This window comes from Chaetomium strumarium (genome assembly GCF_033439665.1).
Source record: "Chaetomium strumarium strain CBS 333.67 chromosome Unknown B0T15scaffold_5, whole genome shotgun sequence".
NCBI classification, from domain to species: domain Eukaryota; kingdom Fungi; phylum Ascomycota; class Sordariomycetes; order Sordariales; family Chaetomiaceae; genus Chaetomium; species Chaetomium strumarium.
Genome location: NW_026944433.1, coordinates 2,950,830 through 2,971,919, shown reverse-complemented (window position 1 = coordinate 2,971,919; position 21,090 = coordinate 2,950,830). Strand labels below are relative to the sequence as shown.

At 52.0% G+C, this 21,090-nt stretch overlaps 3 protein-coding genes across 3 annotated transcripts; 2 read left to right on the top strand and 1 right to left on the bottom strand.

Annotated features, from left to right (window-relative positions):
- Positions 1-5,071: 5,071 nt before the first annotated feature.
- Positions 5,072-7,484, top strand: B0T15DRAFT_576164 (uncharacterized protein; the record flags this gene model as incomplete). The annotated part of the gene is made up of 5 exons (XM_062871014.1): positions 5,072-5,131; positions 5,198-5,468; positions 5,535-5,627; positions 6,386-6,508; positions 6,554-7,484. The coding sequence occupies 5 exons, from the start codon at positions 5,072-5,074 to the stop codon at positions 7,177-7,179; spliced, it is 1,173 nt and encodes a 390-aa protein (XP_062720574.1). The 3' UTR covers positions 7,180-7,484.
- Positions 7,485-8,460: 976 nt separating this feature from the next.
- On the bottom strand, positions 8,461-11,317 carry B0T15DRAFT_253258 (uncharacterized protein). Its single transcript, XM_062863212.1, has 5 exons — positions 10,811-11,317; positions 10,364-10,730; positions 10,077-10,275; positions 9,768-9,992; positions 8,461-9,692 (listed from the first exon to the last, which is right to left on the bottom strand). The coding sequence occupies exons 1-5, from the start codon at positions 11,026-11,028 to the stop codon at positions 8,770-8,772; spliced, it is 1,932 nt and encodes a 643-aa protein (XP_062720573.1). The 5' UTR covers positions 11,029-11,317; the 3' UTR covers positions 8,461-8,769.
- A 750-nt stretch (positions 11,318-12,067) lies between these two features.
- Positions 12,068-15,741, top strand: B0T15DRAFT_399826 (uncharacterized protein; the record flags this gene model as incomplete). Its single annotated transcript, XM_062865027.1, has 8 exons — positions 12,068-12,465; positions 12,519-12,559; positions 12,605-14,080; positions 14,141-14,323; positions 14,413-14,472; positions 14,538-14,680; positions 14,736-14,793; positions 14,861-15,741. The coding sequence occupies 8 exons, from the start codon at positions 12,068-12,070 to the stop codon at positions 15,739-15,741; spliced, it is 3,240 nt and encodes a 1,079-aa protein (XP_062720572.1).
- Positions 15,742-21,090: the final 5,349 nt, after the last annotated feature.

Below are 21,090 nucleotides of genomic sequence, written 5' to 3'. Positions count from 1 at the left end.
ATACGTTAGTTAGTTGATAGCCTTGTTATATTGCTATTAAGAATAGTTATTATAGAGTAGTGGAGAGTGTCCCGCTCGCTTGGATGTCCCGCTCGCTTTGATGTCCCACTCGCTTATCATATATATTATTAGAGGTATTAATATAGCTGGTCTAATCTTGTTTATATTGCTTCGCTTATTATAATCTAAGCTTTACTCTTTGCTGCCTAAAAAGGCATTCAATATCTTACCCTTTAAGGAAGATAAATCAAACCGATTATGATATCGACCTACTGAATAAATAACTGATTTAGACTGCCAAGATAGGTCTATCTAACCAAATTACAAACTATCTTCAACTAGCTCACTATAGAAATATAAGCAAGATAGCCTAGTCTATAGATATAAATCTACCTAGAGAAACCCCTATAAAATGGGGTAGAAGGAAGAGAAAATGCTCAGTGCAATTCTCTAAAGCTATGACACCCCTCTCTAAAGAAGACTATAATACCAATTTAAGCCAAAAAGCCTCGCGCTATATAAGCATCTAAGCCAATGAATCTAAAGACAAAGTATATGACTATAGGCCTAACCTAATTAGTGATATCGAGAAATCTAAGAGTTGTATCATCCTAAAGCTCTAGGGTTATTATATCTAAACGATATATCTCTTAGATTTAGATGCTGATAATAAGATCTAATGTATCAATGATAATTAGAGAAGACAAAGAGGAAGCGATAGTGCTATTAAGAACATTGGTCTAATAAAGAAAGACCTATTCCTGGAAGGTTACTAGGGTATTGAGCACTAGCGAGGCTTTATAAGCAAGCTTAGTAGAATTAATGAATTATTTAACAAGTTCTAATATATAATAATCCTCTGCTACGCTTATACTATATAGGCTGTTAAATTATATAATATTATAACAGCTCTCTCTAATAATATCGACACCTTCTATAGTTAGTTCGATTAGGTAGACTCCGCTTAGCCTACTTGTCATGAATTAAACTAATAGGCCTAGGATAGTTGCATGTAGAGGACCTAGTAGGGCAATAGAACCTAGACCAATCGGTGTAAGGGACAGTTGACAGGTGTGACGAGCGAAGCAATATGAATAGGGGTAAACCAGCTGTATTAATGCCTCTGATATCGAAGATCTAAGCTTAAGGAAAGGAAGGGAAATGCGCGCTGGCAGGCGCAAGGAATTACAGTTTTGTTGGGTGCGTAAGCTCACGTGACCCGGCCCCACAACGATGAACAGAAAGGAAAATACAGAAGGTCGTAGGTTCGAGCCCTAAACGGGGCACCTAAGCAGGGCGCCCACGTCACAACAGAGGTAAGTTGATTAGTGAGCTCAGTCGCCAAGAAGACTAAGCACACTGAGCAACCTCTGCTAAACCAACTAGGATAGAAGAAAGTAAGAAAGGTGATTAGTATGATTACTAGGCAAAAGGGACTGAGCACACTGAGCACCTAGGGAAGTAGATAGTATATAGTCATTCGTTCTGGGGGATTCAGGGAGTTCTCTAGTGAGCAACGTTTCATACAAACAGTTCCCCTACTGTTGAAACAATTGCTTGTGCATTTGTTGTGAACCTCTTGGCTTCACCAAGACCTACAGCCCGACCAGCAATACCTTCGACCGGAGAACCCTTTCAGAGGCAAGACTGCCAGGGTTTCGTCACACTGCTATTGAAAACTAGGATGTTTGTAATATAGCTCTCTATACTTATAAATTACATCTAAAGGATTCTACGATTGAGAAGCTAAAGGCTAACATTGCCCATCTAAATGAACGAATTATTAACCTAACCGACCTAGATATTATGGTCTTTATACTACTATAGTAACTAGGCCCCTAATGCTATATCTAATATAGCTTAGAGTGCTATAGAGAGTAACTCTAACCAGTATAGCGACAAGGTCCCCGACCTATCGACCTTTACTAACAATGAGTCAGAAGATAAGCTCTCCTTTGAGGACAAGTATAATCTAATAAATCGACTCTCAACCAAGCACACATCACCTCGTGCTGCGGACAGCGGGCACTGTCTCAGCCGCCGAGGATAGGGCATTGAACACCTAAAGAGTGCCCTTCATGCCACTCTACTCACAGTATGGAGATGCTTTGAATATAAGTGTTAGTTGAGCTTGATTGAGCTAAAAAGCCCAATAATTACTCATCTCACACCGCCTTCCAAAGCGGGGTTTACGGTTATTGACACTATCCCCAGTTCCCACAAACACTAAGGTTAACCTCCATCCCGCTCCGATGAAATGAAATTTGCTCGCTTCCCAGTTCCAGTGACCGCGTCACTAGGCCCTCCTCTCTTCCTCTCCCCTAACACCCTCGCCGGGATCTTAGCCCCGTCTCTCCGCCGTCATCGACGCGGCACGAGAGGAAGACTACGACCAGTTGAACAAAGAACTTGCCCAGCGCCTAAACGGGCTCCTTTATAGAATGCAACTCCGACTAACATGTACGGCGAAGCCGCCAACGAATACTCGCCCGGGTTCACCCCGGCCGAGCTAGTTGAGAAGCGCCAGAGGGAGCGGGAGGAATGGATCCGGCTAATGGATGCGCCCACTCCGTCGGATTGCTCCACCGAAGGCAGTGGCGACTACCCGGCGAGCATGATCGTCGTCAAAGATAACGTCAAATCCGTAACGCATTCTACCGCCCTTTACGAGCGAGACCGAGGGCACAAACTGCCATCACCGCCCCCTTCCACAGACGTCGCCGAGCCCAATGCCGCGCAGAATACGAGGCGGCGGCGGGTTTCTGGCCGGGGCGAAGAGGAGGGAGAAGAGAAACGGCCGACGAAGCTTCGAAATACAACCGCCGCCCTGCCAAGTCAGCAGCTTAACATAGCCGACCCGAGACGATCGGTCCGCATAGCTGCTGCCACAACTGCACGTTCAGGACTGAGGCGATCGGCCCATATCGCCGCCCGCTTGGCAAAACTAAAAGGATGAGTTTCTTGCGAGGCCTTACGTTATATTGTTGCTCCGCTTCAGCACCAAAACCAGCGAATGCGGCCTTAGAGATGGACATTAAGAGCCCACGCGCATCCCCCATCTCCAGATGCCCAAACTGCCTCGCCGCCATAGGTCGCGGTCATGGACCCCCTACGACAAACGTAGAATCGTGCCTCTTAACACGCAAGTTTACAGGCGACAAGTGCGCCCGCTACGGATAATAGCGGATGGAGTCTACAGGGCAGAGTTGGGCCTCGGCGCCTGCCTTGCGCAATCCATCGACCCGCGCGTGATTCGGGGGGAAACCAAGGGGTCGCGTCTGCCGTGGAACGGTTCCCTCAGTTCCGGCGGGGGCGTGCCCGGCACCGTTCTAACAACGACAGTCCCCGACGATGGCCGGTCCTGCAAAAGCTCGAATCTGATAGTGTTGCGGGAACAGGTATTGAATTTCTCGTCGATAAGTGGACTAGTATACTGATACACCTAAGCACGAAAGAATGTCGCCGCTGCTCCCGGATCTAGTGGCGGACAGGTACGCGCCAGAGCCTTCGTTTGCCGGTTGGGCACTACGGCTGCTCGCGGGTTGGGTCGCCGGCAAGTTCCCTGGGTGGGTTGAGCGGTGGGTTGTATAATAGGGTGTTTACAGTGGTAATATCATACACCTGGGAATCGCTAGATTAGATTCGCTATCTACCGAGTCGTTATGCTGATTCGGTATGCCCGTATATGTGTGCGCAACTTTCTTCAACGAAGATGGCTCGTCGTTGGGAAACGACAGCACATGATTTGACCCAACTAAGCTGGTCGGCGGCAGCTGGGTCGACCGTGCGTTGCTAGAACGCCGGGGGCTTATCGTTATCCTAATGATAGGCGCGTGGTCGAATGCTTTCTCTCTGGATCAATTCGAGACCGTCCGCGGATGTCTTGAGTAGTCCGTCTAAACTAAGGCTCCACGGCATCTATGTACTCCCGTACACTACTACCAGCTAGAGCACAATATCACTCATACAAGGAGGTTCCACCTGACTATATCCAGAGGTCAATCCTATCTGAACATTCCGTGCATTGCGAGTTTTTGCCCTGACAAGCGGGTAAATTACATGCCCGCCGGTGACAGGCCGCTTGCCTGTGCCACACTCGCAGAGCCTGGCTACGGCGATGACCAGGAATCCTCCAAGCTCCACGGGATCGCCCAAGCCATTGCAAACCTCCAGGAAGGAGCGGACCCGTACAAGTTCCGGGACTGCGTCGATGACGTAAGTATGTCAAGACCTTTTGTACCAGTCGGCCGATTAATGTCTGGTCAGGAAGTAGCCAGCAACTGGTTCTGCGACTCCATCGTCCGTATAGCACCGTTCCTGCATGCGGAGCATGTGGCCACCGGTCTCAAAGCAGCGGACGGCAAGCTGCCGAATGTCTGGGAACTCGGCAAGGACCAAGCCTTTGTCCAAGAGTACCACGCCAAGCTCAGCAACAAGCGCTTCATCCACGGAGCGATTGCCACGGCATGATTTCGGGAGACCACCACTACATCATGCACCACCTGTTCCTGCTCGCCTACTTTGAGTCGGACCCCGACAAGGCCGTCATCCGGCCCAGCCATTATACAAGGTGCAGGTCAAGCTGACCCAAGATCTCGATTATTGACCTCATCATTGTCCACTCTGTCCACAATGGCCCGAGATCTAGTTCAAGCCTGACGTAACACGATTGTTTGACCTCATCATTTTCCCAGTCTTTCAGCACTCTTAGCTGATGATTCGTCTGTTCTACATACCAGGCCCGCGCCGGCAGGTCGCGGAGCGCCATCTCCTCGGCCTGCCAGTCGATAGTGACGTAAGTGATTGTGACTATGAAATCACTGTCTCGTAATTACTATATTACTATCGCAATACGGAAGTGATCTACTGTGTACATTGGGATGATGGGGTCTGGACGCACCGCGACTTCGTTAAGCGTTCAGCACGCAGTTTGCCGGTCTACGGAGGGTTATGGGTATAAAGCCCGAGACAACACCAAGTTTTCACTTCCCAACTCTTCACCTGTTAATTCCTCACTTGTCAGCCACATCCTCGACCAAGAAGAGATCAGAAACGAGACGATCGAATCAATATGAGTTGCGGCACATGGGAAGCCGGACCAAGCTCATGGGGGGGTAGAATCCCGGAGATCGTATGTGTGCTCGGTGTTACTTTTGACATTGCCGCCCGGGTATTAATAATCGACTATGGTGTCCAGCTCCCGACTGCTCTGAAAGTCGACCCCAAAGCCAGCCCCATTGACCAGGTGAAGCAGGCTTACGACGACATTTACTCAAGAATCCAGCAAACCTCGCAGTTTACTAGGAACAAAGCTATCGCATTTATCGAACTCCACAAATCTCAGAGGAACGCAACCCTCGAGCAACAGCTGGGCTCCAGTAACGCCCAAAAGATAGCGGCGACAGCCGCTATACACGGGCTAGTGGTTTCCGCTAATTCCATGATCGACACGCTCAATGCAATGTACCGTACGCAGGACGATGCGCGAAAGGGCGCATAGGTTGGGGATGAGAGCGACAATCCGTTGGCTGCAGTCATGGATGTTTCTCCGGAGGACTTCGCAGCGGTGTCGAGATTCCTGCAGTATGCGGACGCTCACAGCCTGCAAGACGCAGCCGAGGCCGCCGGTTTTATTTGAAAACCTTACTCTCTCGTATTGCGGTTCTGTTCTATAATACGCCTTGTCAAACTCTATGTGATAGATGTGATCTGTCAATGTCATTCGTTGGATCTATGTAGCTAGGTATAGTTTGTATCAGGTAGATTGAAATCAAGTCTTTTGTCTGCTCAGCAAGACGGGTTTCTGCTCTGCCAGTAATCTGGGGCCTGTGAACCCAATAGTGTGTACGCGTCTGTATAAGTTTTCTCTGGGGTCTCAGGCTTGTACCTATGCGAAGCTGTCCAGGTGGCCGAGGTAGTCGCTAGTTAGAATGCATGCATGTATCCCAAATTTTGCCTTCGATAATGGCGAGCTAGAGCCATATCAGATCCCCCCTCAATTTGACTCCGCCATTTACACTCCACAGCTTCCACGTTGACTATTTCCTTGCGAAGAAGATTCAGCGCCAATGGCCCACGGAGACTTCCACCCAGAAAATTACCCTGATCGCATTGACCACCGAGACCTCTCTCTCGTCTTGCATGAAGAAGTACATAGTCTGTCCGCCAATGCGCCTGTCCCTGGAACAGGGTGGTCTTCTCCCTCCTCCGAGCCATTCTTCCTGGATGACCTCCCACCAGTCTATCACCAACTCAAGATAGGGAGTTGTACTGCCAACGCAGTCGCTGCTGCACTACGCTTCGCCTACAGGAAATTAACGGGCTCGAAGTACGAAGAATTCGAGCCCCTCTCGGCTATGGATCTATTACCAAGCTCGGATACTAGCAAATCTTCCCGGGCTCTCGGACGCAAACGAAGATCCTGACGACGCGGGCGACCTTTCTCTGTTGATACGCAAAGATACAGGCTGCTCTTCTCGCTCTGCTGTCAAGTGCCTGCTTGATCAAGGTGTGTGCATGGAAGAATTTTGGCCATATGGATCACCATCTTCAGACGCCGATTCGGGCTTGTTCCATGACGTCGATACAACGCCCAACCCATGCGCGCCCACAGATCTGGAAAAGGCGACCTTCCAGGAGAAACTCATTAGCTTGGCCAATACTACTCCCCAAACTACGAAAGGGATACTGCAGGATTCACAAGGGCCACCCAACATGCGAATAGCCTTCGCTCGCATCTTTGACGAGGCAGCGAAGGCTCGGATTGAGAATCCCACCAAAATGACTGATTCCGACTGGCAAATGATCTACGACCAGCCGGCGGTAGTGCTGCTGGAACAGAACCTCCGCGACGGCTTTCCATTTATTTTCACCACCCAGCTGGTGCTCGGGGCCCGTTTCAACAAACACGAAATAGGCCAAGACGCCGTATGGGTTAAGCCACCGATCGAGAACGTGATCACAAGAGGCAGACATACGATGCTAGCTGTCGGCTTTGACCCAGGCCGGAGACTGTTTCTTGTGCAGAATTCGTGGGGTCCCAAGTGGCCGCTAAGCTACAGCGGATCGGACGAGAGGCTGCGTGGACGGTTTTGGATGCCGTATGAGTGGTTCGAGGCAGCGGTCGATGGGAAGCCACTCACATACGATTTTTGGGTGCCTTGTACTATCCCTTCCTAATGTCCTCCTATTAACGCTCAATAGTGGACTAACTAGATTGACTTGATGAAAGACAAGGACGGGGTTATGTTCCTAGAACTGCTTCTTTGTTCATCTCAAGGTGGCCCCCACGATGCCGCGAACGGGTCATGCCGTAGGGGGATCTGCATCGTGACGGCAGATATGGCCGCAATGCTTTGGTGGGTGTGAGAGGAATCGTACTAGCGTTAATGATGTACTAGCCTGGAAGGTGCTCTTCTGATGAAAGTGGTTGGTTCATACGGGCACTAGTTTGCATACACTTCGTTGTCGTTTTGGTTTCTTCCTGACCTACTAAAACGAAGCAACTCTCTGCTAGCACGTCTCTTGCCGCCGACGAGCAACCTAGTTTCCGCGACGAAATGTATAGTCTTACTAGCGAGCTTTCTCGTCTCACCATCGACCTTAAAGCCGGGTCTCTATATAAGCGAGCTTTCGATGCGATCATATGTTATGCGGAAAAGGCTCGAGGGCGGCGAGGGGGTGCTGCCGGCCAGGGCAAGCCAGCCGACCCTGACCCCCGCCCCGGCCACGGCCCCGCCTCCGCCGGCTGTTCGTCCGCACGGCAGCGACGCCGCGCAGGTGGTATCCCCTTCCCCCTTACCTCCTTTGCTGTCGACCCCTCGCCCTCGCCTCTGACGCCCAGCCCCCCTCCGCCACCTTCCGCGGGCCCGACGGGGTTTGGTCTCCCCCAAGTCCAGGTCAATTGGGAGGGAGGCTGGGGTTAGACGCGTCGAGGCGCACCTGTGGGTTGCCGGAGCTATTTTCCGGGGGATTCGAGGTCCCTGTTGGAGTTAGTTTGGGAGGACATATCCAGGGAATATCACTGATGCATTAGATACTAGCTGGGCATGTTAGGTCCCTGACAGGTGTTTTCTCTCTTGTTTTCTCTCGTGTTTTCTCTTTGTGCTTTTTCTTGTGCTTTTTCTTGTGCTTTTTCTTGGGTTTTCTCTTGGGTTTTCTCTTGGGTTTTCTCTTGGGTTTTCTCTTGGGTTTTCTTTTGGAGTTAGGCGTTCGGCTGCTGGAAATTGGAATGGCGAGAATTGTTATACCCTAACCTCACGAGACCGTTCTGGAAATATTATGAACCGTCTGTTGACTGACCATCCTTGGGCAGTCGTTTGAAACAGACCGGATGCAGTAGCGTGCTTGCTTGAGGCTGACGATGGCAGAGAAAAGCTGGCGGTGGAGGTCAGCATGACATTGTCCCCATTCGAATGTCTGGAACTGACCGGAGGATTGCGGCATGGAATAATGCAGAGGCTCCACGAACCCAAGATCGTTTTGCTATACATCTAACCTGGTTGAAGGCACTTCCTGGCACTCGCCATGTCCCACCTCTCACAAGCACTTCGACTCGAGACGAGCTGCTGGTGCCGTTGCTGCCATCCTCAGGCCGTTTTCCCATGTTCTACATTCCGCTGTCCGGAAATTGCCATAGAAGCACCGAGATACAGATCCGCCCCAAGGCGCCGCCCATCCCCCAATTCAATCAGCTTAACCATCGTGTTTCAACAGTGGAGAACGTGAACCTAGCAGATAACAGGTCCAGATTCCGTATAAACCGGCGCCCTATTCCTTGTCCTTGTCCGATGCGCTGTAGCTCGACAGATCCTTCAGCTTGGCAACCTTGTCTCCGAAGTTCTTGTCAAACTGTGAATCCGCGAAACCAGACATGACCCCTGAGATGTGGCTCGGCATTTCGAGCTTCTCACTCTCTTCAAAATTCTCCTTGACCTCAAAAGAGCGATTTGCAGCAGTTACGAATACCTTGATCAACGCTACGACGTCGGCGCTGTGTACTAACTGGTTGATTTCAGCCACGATCTTCTTCGTCTCGGCCTTGAGTTCGCTGATCTCGAACCAGTTGATGCCGTCGATGATAACGAAAAGCGGCTGGCCCGCTGGTAGGGCAGAGACCAGCTTGCGGAATAGACGTCTCTCGTCTTGCAGACGCCATTTCGGTGCTCTGCGCTGAAGTCTTTCCACCAGTTCCTTGTCTAGGCAGGTGAGCTTTCCAAATTTCCACTGACGCACGAGCTGCGTCAGGAGGTCGTGCAGGAGTCCGCTGCTCCCCGGCCGCCGCGCCTCCGAGAGTGAGTTGTCACGGCTTGCTACACCGCAGAAATGGCTGAGAACCACGATTGAGTCGAGGGACGAGAGACTTCTGACCAGCATGGCGCAGAAGAATGAGATAGGCGTGATGCGATCAAGCTTGCTATTTCCATTGACCAGTAGTGTGGTTGAGCTCGATGAACGGAACCATTTCCCGATTGTCTCGTTGGACATCAGCCACTTGGACCTGTTCTGGTCCTCCCTGGTCATGGAGAACCCAGCTCGTAGGACTTGCTGGGTTGACTCCGAGCGGCCATCTTCTAGGGCGTCCCCTGTACCCCTCAAAAGCCGTAACAGCTCCTTCTGTGAAATGTATTCCTCCGGTTGGGGAACTTCCTCTTGCTGAGCACGCTGGTAGTTCCTAACAATTTCGGCAAGCCCTGTATCGTTCCGTGTCTCAGTTACAGTCCGGGCAACGTAATGATCAAGAGGACAAGGGCAAATTCACTACTCACAGGAGGAATTCTGGGCCTGACCCCGCAGAAAAAACAGAAACCCGTTCAGCAATCTAGACATGTCAGACTTCATGTCGACTATGCCACTGGCAATCTCGGAGAGCCTTTTGCTATCGCAGAGTTTCACTACTTCCTCTACCTTCCTCGAGGACTTTCCCACTTCGGCGATCTTTCCCTGAAGCGGGTCGTAGGAGCTTTGGCGGAACAGTGGCCTCAGCCACTCGACTAGTACCTGTTAGCAGAACACATTGGATTGGAATTGTGCGAATGGAACAGAAGGAAACGCAGGACGCGCGACGACCGACATACAGGTATGGTCTTTCATCAGCCAGAAGATGAACCCTTCAATAGCCAGCAAGATATTGGTGTACAGCTCGTTGGTCGCCAACTGGAGCTCGGGATCCGTGCTGTACAGCTCCGAGTACTGGCTGACGATCCCGATCTTCTCCGGAAGCTGCTCAACGAGGTCGAAAGCTTCTTCACGGAACTTTTTGGCGGCTACGCAAGCCTTTTATACGGTTGAGAGACGCCATGTGAGTAATGGTGTAGAGTAGCTAACTGTAGCAATCCCTACAGAGGTAGTAGTAGGATCTTACCTGGATGATGAACTTCAATCCTCCACAGACGACAGAGCCATAGTCAGTGTTAGGGATGAGTTCTAGGAAAGGCTCAACTATCTCCGCTTTGTTTGCAGCTGATCTAAACCACTTGCGCACTGTTCCGATACCCTTGGGGTTGTTGTATTCGTCAGCGGCCTTGCGCAGCTCATCGAGGACATCGTTCCAGCTGTGCGCCTGGGAAATGTTCGAACGGATCTTGGCAATCAGTGTCTCTTTACTAGACAACCGGTTTTGTCTTGTCCGGCCTGCCGATTTGGCAATTGTCTTGTCGTGCTCCGCATCCCAAACATTTAGGATGTTGACAAAGGCCTCCTTTTCGGCGGTTGCTGCTTGCTTGGCATGACTGTTTCGACATCCACCAGTCTCAGTATGCCAATGCTCATCGCATTCAGATTTCAGCGTCTCCTAAACGGCACCACTTACTCTGCCTTGATCTGCCTTCCGCTGTCGAACCGGTCGGCCACTTCGTTGTATTGTGTATCATGATTCTGAAGCTTCGGCAGGACATCCACCCACAGCTCCGGCCGGTACAGAGCTGCCAAAGCGGGGTCAGAAGAGAGGCTATGATCAGGCGGGAATCCAGAAGTAGAGTTAACAGGAGCCTCGACGTGAACTACTAAGGCAGTCTGTTGAGGCTCCATCTTGGTTCCTCCGGTGTGTGTGAAGCGATGCCCTCTTCGCAAGTAGCTAGGTCAAGTAGCGGTAGACCTCCAAGTCTTGACTAAAGCCTGACTTTGTAGAACCACACCTTAGGCGGCCAAGAAACCAGCGGACAGACGAAACACGGCTCGGCCTTCCATGACAACAAGCGCCCGAATCTCTCGAGCGGCACGCGGCAGCCCAGCACCGCTGCAAGATAACCAAGCGACCAATGCGCAACGAATATCCGCATTCGTAATCTGCTGCGAGAACAGTGAGCTGAAGCCGCTGTGGTAGCACGGCAGGCAATGCAGAGGGCCGATCCCATATTTCCATTGGGTCACTTACGAGGATAGCGGCTCAAAATTTGGGAACGATGTGCAAAAGCGGTCACCGAGAATTCCAACCCGCAGCTCCAACCGTTACACAGATGCAATATTGGGCTTTGGGTGGATAGAAGACACGAAGATTGGTTGATGTCATGCACTGGAAAGGAGGGGATGATTGGAGTACCTCCCGTCCCGAGGTACCTCGGAGCGCAACCCATACGCGGCTCCCCGGTAGCTCCTTCCTTCGACGTCAACAGGTAGGTTCAGCTAGGTACGCTCTAAGACTCCGAAATCACCGGGTTCTCGTTGCCGATTGGACGTTCCTCACATCCGAAACACCACCTGCAGTGAACGATCATGCATCCGACATATCAATATCCAAGTCCGGTAATTGTATTTCCCGACTTGCCTCCCGCTCTAGGCGCCAAAGTTCCCAACATCATTCCTTCAGTATCGCTCCCTGTCTCGCGTCATCACAGGTTGAGTTCAAGGCAATGGGGCTCTCGAGATGAACACATTTCCAACCTTGCTCTTGACAACAAAGAAATCAAAATAATTGACATCAATGATCAACAAGATGGCTTCGGTTACACTTCAAGTTCCCGTCCTGACACCCGAGGAGCCAAGCTTGCTAAACGAGCTCCTCAGCGAGACCCCGCAGCCACGCAAGCCGGCCCTTAGAGACGTGGCAGATGCGCAAGACCAAGGAAAGATGGCGTGTTCTGAAGAAACAGCTGTGCCTTCTGTTCCTGAGCCCGCAGGTTCCGCAGTGAATCTGACGGAGCAGTCCCAAACGAATGGAGATCCCAAGGCTGGCGATTCCTTGAACGACGGCGAGCCTCCGAAAGATGAATTCCATCCTGCGCAGGAACAGTCCGAGATTGACGACGAAGACAGGGTGAAACAAGTATTGGAGCGGGCCTGTTCTGACTTCGTTAATACTGGGAAGTTTAGTGACATCTATCCGGAAGACCATGAGGGGCGGTTTGCCCAATTTTATTATGAACGCAGTCGGCGTTTGGAGCACCACATACCTATACGGCAAAGGGTCAAGCGGGCGCGGGATCTCAGCTTCATATTTTATGCCTACATGCGCTTGATGGAGGATAGGTAATGTTCCTCCCCACTCCTCGCTTTGGCGGCTAGCCAACCTCATAATTTAGGATCGTTGTCCTAGAGCAACGGCAAAGGAACAATGAACCCAGTACTCGCGACCACTCAGCGGATCGCTCCACGGGGAATCCCACAGCGGAGCATGAAGACCACAAAGTGCCGGGAACCATCATCGGTCTGAACAGAACAGCCTGGTCAGGATTCAAGAGGAGGTACGATGGCAAAAGAGATGTCGCTGAGGAGCACGCCATAGACGTCCTCGTAGGCGACGCTGTCATCCCTCACGAAGTCTGGAGGGACCGCTTGGCGCGAAACCATCCGGAGCATATCCTCGACAGGTTGCGTCGTCTCCAAGCCTGGGGTCTCAGTGGTCCTTTGCAGGAGGTCCCGGAGCAGCAGCAAGACGCGGCCGACGCCAAGGCTCAGAAGGAGGTTGTGCCGGTCACGGGCGACTCTTATCCACCGGTTCCAGATCGCATCCGCATCAACGGCGAGCCACTGAGACAGCTGCTTGAAAAGGCCCTCGAGCTGGACTTCAAATCCTCCGGCAGCCCTGTCGTCCTGCTGAGGCCGTTCAAACTGCTGGTTCACAATGAAAGCCAGATTCGGACGCTGTATGAGCAGCTCGAGCAGAAGTTTACGAGTGGTGGGAACATGACCCAGACTGGAAGCGAAGCAGCCCCAAACGAACAAGGAAAAGGCCTACTCGACACTTACGGCACAGAGCAGGCATATAAGGAGCTAGGCTGTCTGATTGAGTTCATGGATGAGGGCCTCAAGGTCCTTCGACACCTCGAAAATGCGTCCGTGAATAGGATTGCCTTCTCCGAGCTCTGGCACATTTTCCAGCCCGGCGTCGAGGTGATAACAGCGCAGAAGCCAACCAGTGCCTACCGCGTGTTCCACGCCACAGGTGGGCGACCATACCTTTCGCCGCCGGAGGACAAGAATGAGGAGGAGGAGGATGGCTTCACGAAGCCGTATAGGATTCCCGACAAATCCAGTGACTTCGTCGTTTATTGCTACCAGATCGACTTCGACGGCACTAAATTTGGGCCAGTGAGCCTTTCGTTCAGCATTCAAAAGTTCGACGGGCTTCGCGACATCACGACGCTGCCCATCTACCCGCTAAAATTCGCCAAGGACTCGGTGGCGGTCCGGGAGACCCTGCTCAAGAATGGTACCACATTCCTTGAGGTCTGCGGCGGGGAGCATGTTCGCTACCGCGGCCCCAATCTACACGAGGCAGAAGAGATCGACAGCGAAATTGTGGTTGACTTCCACGCGGCGCTTTGGGACAGCCAGGACAAGGACAAAGACACCTGGAAGTACAAAATCGAGTTTGGCCTTCGCTCTCCTGCCAGCGCAAAGCAGGCTGAGGTTGTCATGGTCTCCAGCGGCGGCTGCAAAGAGACCAGTTGCTGCGAGAATGACGTTGTCTTTAGCGACCTGACGCTCGACCACCAGCGCATGGAGGACTTCCTCACGGATAGGCAATGGCTGACCACGGATGTACGCTATCTCAATGATGACCGCAGCCGGATCCCCAAGGAGGACATCATCCTGTTGCCACACCGCCTGTTCGCCTTCGTGCTCAAGGAAAGAAAGTGGGGTGAGTGAACTGGCGGTTCAATGTCTCGTAATGGCAGATTGTGCTAACTGTGTTCAACAGCTGTAGTTGACATCAACAACGTTACCAGAGTACCAGAGCCCACAGGGGAGACATGGACCTCGCTTACCCTCCCGAGAGGCCACAAGGAAATGGTCTACTCGCTTGTGCAGTCTCACTTCAGAGACCGGAAGCGCTCCACCGATGATGAAGACGACATGCAGGCGGACCTTGTCCGGGGGAAAGGTAGCTAGAAGCTCATTCTGCTCTCCGGTTCTTACCATTTCAAGACCCTATTGCTCGAATTGAAGCTAACGATGCATCTTAACCTCTAGGGAAAGGTTTAATCATTCTCCTTCACGGGGCGCCCGGAGTCGGAAAGACCTCCACTGCGGGTAAGGACATGCAAGCCAAAGTATCCCCAGCGGGTGGTCCACTACTGACTGACATCCTCCCACAGAATGCGTGGCTGAGCTGTGCAAGCGGCCACTGTACCCCATCACATGCGGAGATCTGGGCATCACCGCTGTCGAAGTGGAGTCCCGGCTCAAACGCATCTTCATCCAGGCTCAGAAATGGAAGTGTGTCTTGCTCCTGGACGAGGTAAGAGTATCGCGGCAGACATTGCCGTAACTAGATTGGCTGACGCAACGTGCAGGCGGATGTCTTCTTGAGCGAGAGAGAGCACAACGTCAAACACAACAGTCTAGTCTCAGGTAAACTAGCACCCACTCTCCCCTCCTTATAAGCTAGCAGCATAACCACTAATGCACGACACCACAGTCTTCCTACGCGTCCTAGAGTACTACCAAGGTATCCTATTCCTCACGACAAACCGCGTCGGCAAGATGGACGAGGCTTTCCGCTCTCGCGTGCACATCAGCCTGTACTACCCGCCCTTGGATGAAAAGTCCACCATCGAGATCTTTGAGACGAACCTGAAGCGCACGTCCCAGCGCAAAAAGGACAAGCTGAGGATCCGGAGCGACGAAATCCTCGAGTTCGCCAAGTATCACTATAACGACAACGAGCAGCGGGTGCGTTGGAACGGGAGGCAGATCCGAAACGCCTTCCACATCGCTGTCGCTCTTGCGGAAAACGAGGAAGCTGAGCGGGCCAAGGGTGGCCACAAACCCCGCACGCCCAGGCTACGTGTCAGGCATTTCCAGATGGTCCAGGAGGCGACGAGCAGATTTGACGAGTATCTGACGTCGGTGCTGGGCATGTCACAGGCCGAGCGGGCCCGGCAGAGAACCTTGCGCCAGGACGACTGGGAGCAGCAGCGCAACCGCAAGCGCCGGCACGAGCGCGAGAGCGAAGCCACCCGTCGCTCCACAAAGCGCTACTACGGCGATGATTACACGTCCTCGGAGGAGGAAAGCGACGATGATGATTCGGACGGCAAAGGTCGTGGTGATGGTGCTGGTGGTGGCAAAAGTAGTAAGCGGTCTGACTCTGAGACGCCGCGGCGGAGGAAGAGGAAGGGCCGAAGTGTTAGTGAGAGTAACAATAGTGACGGCTCCGAGCAGGAGCTAACGGTACAGGAGAAGAGGGACACAGACGGGAAGGACTCGAGGGACAGGGACAGAGGTGCGAAGTATAAGGAAAAGGACAGTGAGCGTGAGCGGGATCGGGATCGAAGGTCTAGCAATCGGATGAAGTAAAGGGGCGATAGCTTCCAAGCTTTGGGTATGGTAATGACGCTAATGACCACTCTCCGTCAAGTATAACATTGAATGTTGAGCTCGATAACATACAATTGATAAAATCACTGGACGCTGATTGCCCGTTGTAACCGGAGTGCGGGTAGTAGCCTTATTTTCACAAACAAAAGCAGCAGACAACGACCGCAATATCACGCTTCCAAGGTCTCCAAGTGGCATGTATAAGTCGACCACCCCCCATTCCGCCCACCCCCCATTCCGCCCACTTTGTAAGTCCACACCGCTTTTTCAACCCAACCACTTCAACTTACCACAACTCACTCAATCTCTGGCCAAACGGCCTTTTTTTTTTTGGATCAAACTGATTGCCAGTTCAAGATGGCTTACTTAGAGCAAGATATACAAGATGCAGTTGAGCAATATCGTCTTGGGCGCCAGTCATTGCGAAGCATCTGTAGTGAGTTCGGCATCCCACGCTCTACTATTTGCGACCGCCTTCGTGGTACTCAGACCCATTCAACTGCGGCCGAACCGCAACAGACACTTAGCCGAGTATAAGAAGATCATCTTACGCGATGGGTCTTAGCCCAGGTCGCTCTAGGTGTCCTACCAACCCATGCGTAGATCCGGGAGTTCGCCAGCCGGGTTCTATAGGCCCAAGGAGCACCCGAAAAGACTATCGGGAAGAGCTGGATCAACCGGTTTATCCGAAGGAACCCGGTCCTCTATACCTAGCGAGGCTATAAGATCGACTTAGCCCGTATCAATGGCGCTATTGACTTGGTTATCTATAGCTGGTTCCTACTTCTGAAAATCCTAGCCATCAAGGATATCTCACCGGCTAACCGCTGGAACTTTAACAAATTCGGCTTTATAGAAGGTCAGGGTATCAACGGCTTGGTAGTTGGAAGTGCCTATATACGCATAGTGCAACGGAAAGTCCCTAGTTCGTGTATATAGACCTCCTTCTTAGAGTACGTCTCTATAATAGGGGTATTACTCCCACTAGCTGTTATTTTCAAGGGTAAGAGTGTTCAATAGTAGTCGTTTCCTATTGCCAAGGACAAACTAAGGGACTGGCTATTCACTGTAAGTGAAAAAGGCTAGGTAAATAGGGTGGTTGCGTTAGAGTAGCTACAACGGGTCTTTATCCCCTAGACCCAGCCGCAAGATCCTACCCAGAAGCGTCTGTTGATACTAGACGGCCACGATAGCCATATAAGCACGGAGTTTATATATGAGTGCTTCAGCAACAATATCCAACTACTCTTTTTACCAGCCCCCACCTCCTACGTCCTCCAGCCGTTGGATTTATCAGTGTTCTCCCCCCTAAAGCACACCTACTACAAGCTCCTTAACCAGTTAACCAGCTGGTTAGAAACTACAGCATTAGGCAAGCAGTTGATATTATAGTACCTCGTCAAGGCTCGCAGGGAGGCAATTACAGCTCATAATATCAAAGCTGGGTGGAAGGCATCCGGGTTATAGCCTCTTAGTATAGCGAAACCACTGATAAGCCCTCTTTTGTTGGAAAATTCGAACCAGGCGCTTGGAAAAGACGATCTACTACTACTACCATAGACCCCGGCATCTAGGCTACCTAGCCATACTACAACTATAGTTCAGGAGGTCGAATTCCAGACACCACGCAAGAAAGTAGACATTCGCGGTCACCTAACCAACCTGGCTATCCGGCGGCAAGATCTTTCTACACGACGGCTTTTATCCAGGAACGTTGAGAAGGCATTTGACGAGAAGGACTTCCAATTGGCTCAATTGCAACAGGAAAACGAGGCTCTGAAGGTTCAGTTAGAGGCAGCCCGGCCGTCGAGAAGAAAGAGGGTGGTCCCGGATCCGAACAAGCAGTTCGCTTCCATTGAACAGGTCTACCGGGCTCAAATTGAGGCTGGCCGTATTGAAGAGTCTGGCATTGAAGAGAGCAGGCCAGAAAGCCCCGAATCAGATGCTTCCTGTATTGTGGTGGGTTGAACAGACTGTAATAGATGGTGTTGAAGAAGATGGGTGGTTTAGACGCCAAGACTTACAAAGTGGGCGGAATGGGGGGTGGGCGGAATGGGGGGTGGTCGACTTACGCCTACCGTATCCCACCGTACTTAGAGTCTTCGACTATACGGCACTAACCGTCGCGGACTCTGCATCACCGCCACCAGGTTTGCGACAACCCCAGCTGAGCAACATATGCGGTAGGTACGTGGATTCGAAAAAAAAAAAAAAAGGTATCGCTGTGATCTCCCATATCAATATGGTGCTATCTAGGCAACGCATCCTTTTACCCCGATACTGCTTTGAGCGTTCTGGAAGCGGGTCGTTTGTTGGTGACAACAAGGCAGGAAGTTCGACATGGTCGTGATCTCGGACAGTCAGCCCCCTTTGGCAAGACTTAGGTCAGTACCGAGTAGAAGCATGGGATTACTGGTGAAGCGTAAAGCCTGCGATGGCGAGAGCCACTTCCCGTACTCCGACACTACCTTTTCCGTTCCGCCTGAGCGGATCAGACGCTCTTGCGCTCTTTGGCTATCGCTGCGAAGGGAGCCCCAGTGGTACCTTACAGCAACACCCATACCCAACTTACTTGGCGAGATGACCCGGCTTAACTTCTGGGCTAGAAGATATGCCACACTAGAAGTTGATCTCCTAATCCGACGCCCGGAGCTGGCTCTCTGACCCCTGGCGGAATGGAACGGTCTCCCCACAGAAGGTATTCCCGTGGCTTGATCTAACTCCGATGAAACTCGATGACGGTTGTTGAGCCTATCAGTCTCGCACAGAAGGAACTTGTATCGGTCGTATCGAAGCGATTACATCTGAAAAACTTCGGATCGTTGGCCGATCAACGGTCATCATCAACTTAGCAGCATCGCATCCCTACGCCCGGTCTGGTTCCGTGAAACGCCGTGCTTCAACTTCAGGAGCCATAAATAGCGGCATAAAGGCCGAACAAACACCGAATGCGCATTGACAACTCAATGAATTCTGGAGCAGATAACATCCATCGTGTATCAGAGGACGTGGACTCCGGCGGCTTTCAGCTAGAAAGCTTCATCTTCAAAACGGTATAGCTTGGTATGTAGATCTTGGACCCATGCATGCTATGATGAGGCATCGGTCCTGCTCTGACAATGCGGCTGCTGCCGTGCTGGTGTGGTATGGTGGTGTGTTGGTGCGATGGTGCTTGTCGTCATAGTTCCACCTTCTGTTTCAAACACGATCTGAGATTCATGCTTCCAGAACCCTTCTTGTCTTGGCAGGGGTGCCTAGGGATGCTGCCGGGCACGGTGTTCATCGGTTTGGAGCCAAAACGGCCCGGAACTAAGTGGGTCCCGGTGACGCCGGTCTTCGGAGCGGCCGCCCGGCTTGTGTGGAGCATTAATTAAACTGTCAATCAGGTGTTCGCTCGGTCTGTCGCAGTAGCCAACATCAGGTAGTGTATGACACGCAGCATGTGATGGCATTCCAAACCGGTGATAAGGAGTTCTGAGTGGGTGTGGAGTGAGTTGACAATTCTGAGTCCTTGGGTTTGCCATTTGGCCCCGATCCTGCACGTAATCAGCGAGAGCCGGGCGTTTCAACGCTCACCGGCTGCGTTCCGTCCCTCGTGTAGGTAGAAAAGGAGAAGAAACAAACCAAGATAGAGAAGATCCCGGATCCCGGTGGGCAGCAACGTGTCACTGCGACAGCCAACACAGACAACTCATCAATTGGTGGTCAATGGTCATGCACCGCTGCCCCACGCGCGAGCCACCAATTGAAGCCCAACCCCGAAAGAGCCGAGTGCGCTCAGCCATTGTGACCGACGACCGTGGGCTGTGGAAGTGGGGAGACAGGGAGGTTCCAAATTCCCATCAGATCGGATTCGGGTTGCAGCGCCTGAGAAACGGAATCCTCCCAGCCGGTGATTGCTGTCCACTCGAGCGCCGTCGCCTCACTCGTAGGCCTGTCCAGCCAATCATGGCAGCCGTGGCGGTCCTGCAGCAGCAAGGGATGGATGTCCTTACACTCGACGAGGCGACACATGCATGTCCCAGAGACCGATTTCAATGACCACTCCATCGAGCCTGCAAGGAAACCAATCTGTGCAGTTGGGGTATGTTAGCGGACGATAGAGACAAGAAGCCCATAGCTTTGGGGTGCGTCAGTTGCTGATTTGGTTCTACATGAGGTGCACGGAATTGGAGGTGATCGAAATCGGCTCTCGATCTTGGACGTTAGCTTGTCACTTTAGAGGGATTACTGCCTAGATGTCCCTCATAACGTTCGGTGAGTCGTATGGATTTTGATTCACCATCGAGCCTACACAGTATTCCGTACACATGTGCCTGTTGAGGCACGCACGGAATCCGTACATACCAGTAGTACTGGACCTGAAATCAACATGGCAAGCGGAAGTTTTTAACGAGCGGAAGTTGCGAATGGGAACTGTGGGGCACACTACCTTCCCAAAATTACGTCTTGTCCACCGGCGTAAGATTGCAATTAACTGTAGCCAATGAACTCGGCGCCAGACTGGCAGGATCCTGCGTGAGCACCGCGTGAGCACGATGAGTCCGTGCGACAGGCGCAAGCTTTACTGGTTGAAGATGAGTGCCCGCTGGTCCCATCTCATTTCGCCCACTCAAGTCGCGGCTCAAAGCCCATTGACGGAGCGCGCAATTGTCCCCCGCGAGCGAGACGCCGTGAAACGCCAGGCCCTAATAAGGGGCCTGACGCTCCATGGGCGAGCGAAGCTGCAAGCCGCCGAAAAGTCCTCGGCCAATGGCCCAGTTCACTACGCAGGAGCTCTGCATATCCTCCAAAATTGGGCACAATGGCTGCCACATGCACCGCCATCGGCGGGAGCAAACAACCGACCTATGTAGAATTGCATCCGCAAAGCCCGACAACGCAGCATTGACCAAACGCTCCAAACAGTCCTTGGGCAGAATGGTGACATTTGCAGATCACACTTCGGCTTACGATTAACTAAGTGGGGGGATTCACTTACCGGATGGGGAAACCGATCTCTCTTCATCTCTTTCGAGCAGGCATCCTTACTGCTGCAGTCCATCGTCCTCAAACGTCCGCGGAATCTTCCACAAGAAGACCCAGGACCCTTTGAGAACTGCTTACCTACACATCGAGCCACTTCCAGGGGCAATGAGAGGCTCCCCGAAACACCCCTGTCCGTCACACCGATGGGATCCACTCGTGCCCACTGACAACGATCGTCACCGTCTCTCCTTCGGTGGGGGTATTGGTGTCATCAGTGTGCTTGGGCACCACATCCATGCCCATGTCTTTTCCCCAGGTCTCCCACCATCATACCTACCTTACCCACCACTCTAACCCGGC

Excerpts from the sequence above, each read along its gene's own strand:
- B0T15DRAFT_253258 (XM_062863212.1), bottom strand. The coding sequence starts at position 11,028 with ATGGAGCCTCAACAGACTGCCTTAGTAGTTCACGTCGAGGCTCCTGTT. Across the intron at positions 9,993-10,076 it reads GCTGATGAAAGACCATACCT|TCGAGTGGCTGAGGCCACTG; the intron begins GTATGTCGGTCG and ends AACAGGTACTAG. Across the intron at positions 9,693-9,767 it reads TCAGGCCCAGAATTCCTCCT|GGCTTGCCGAAATTGTTAGG; the intron begins GTGAGTAGTGAA and ends GGAACGATACAG.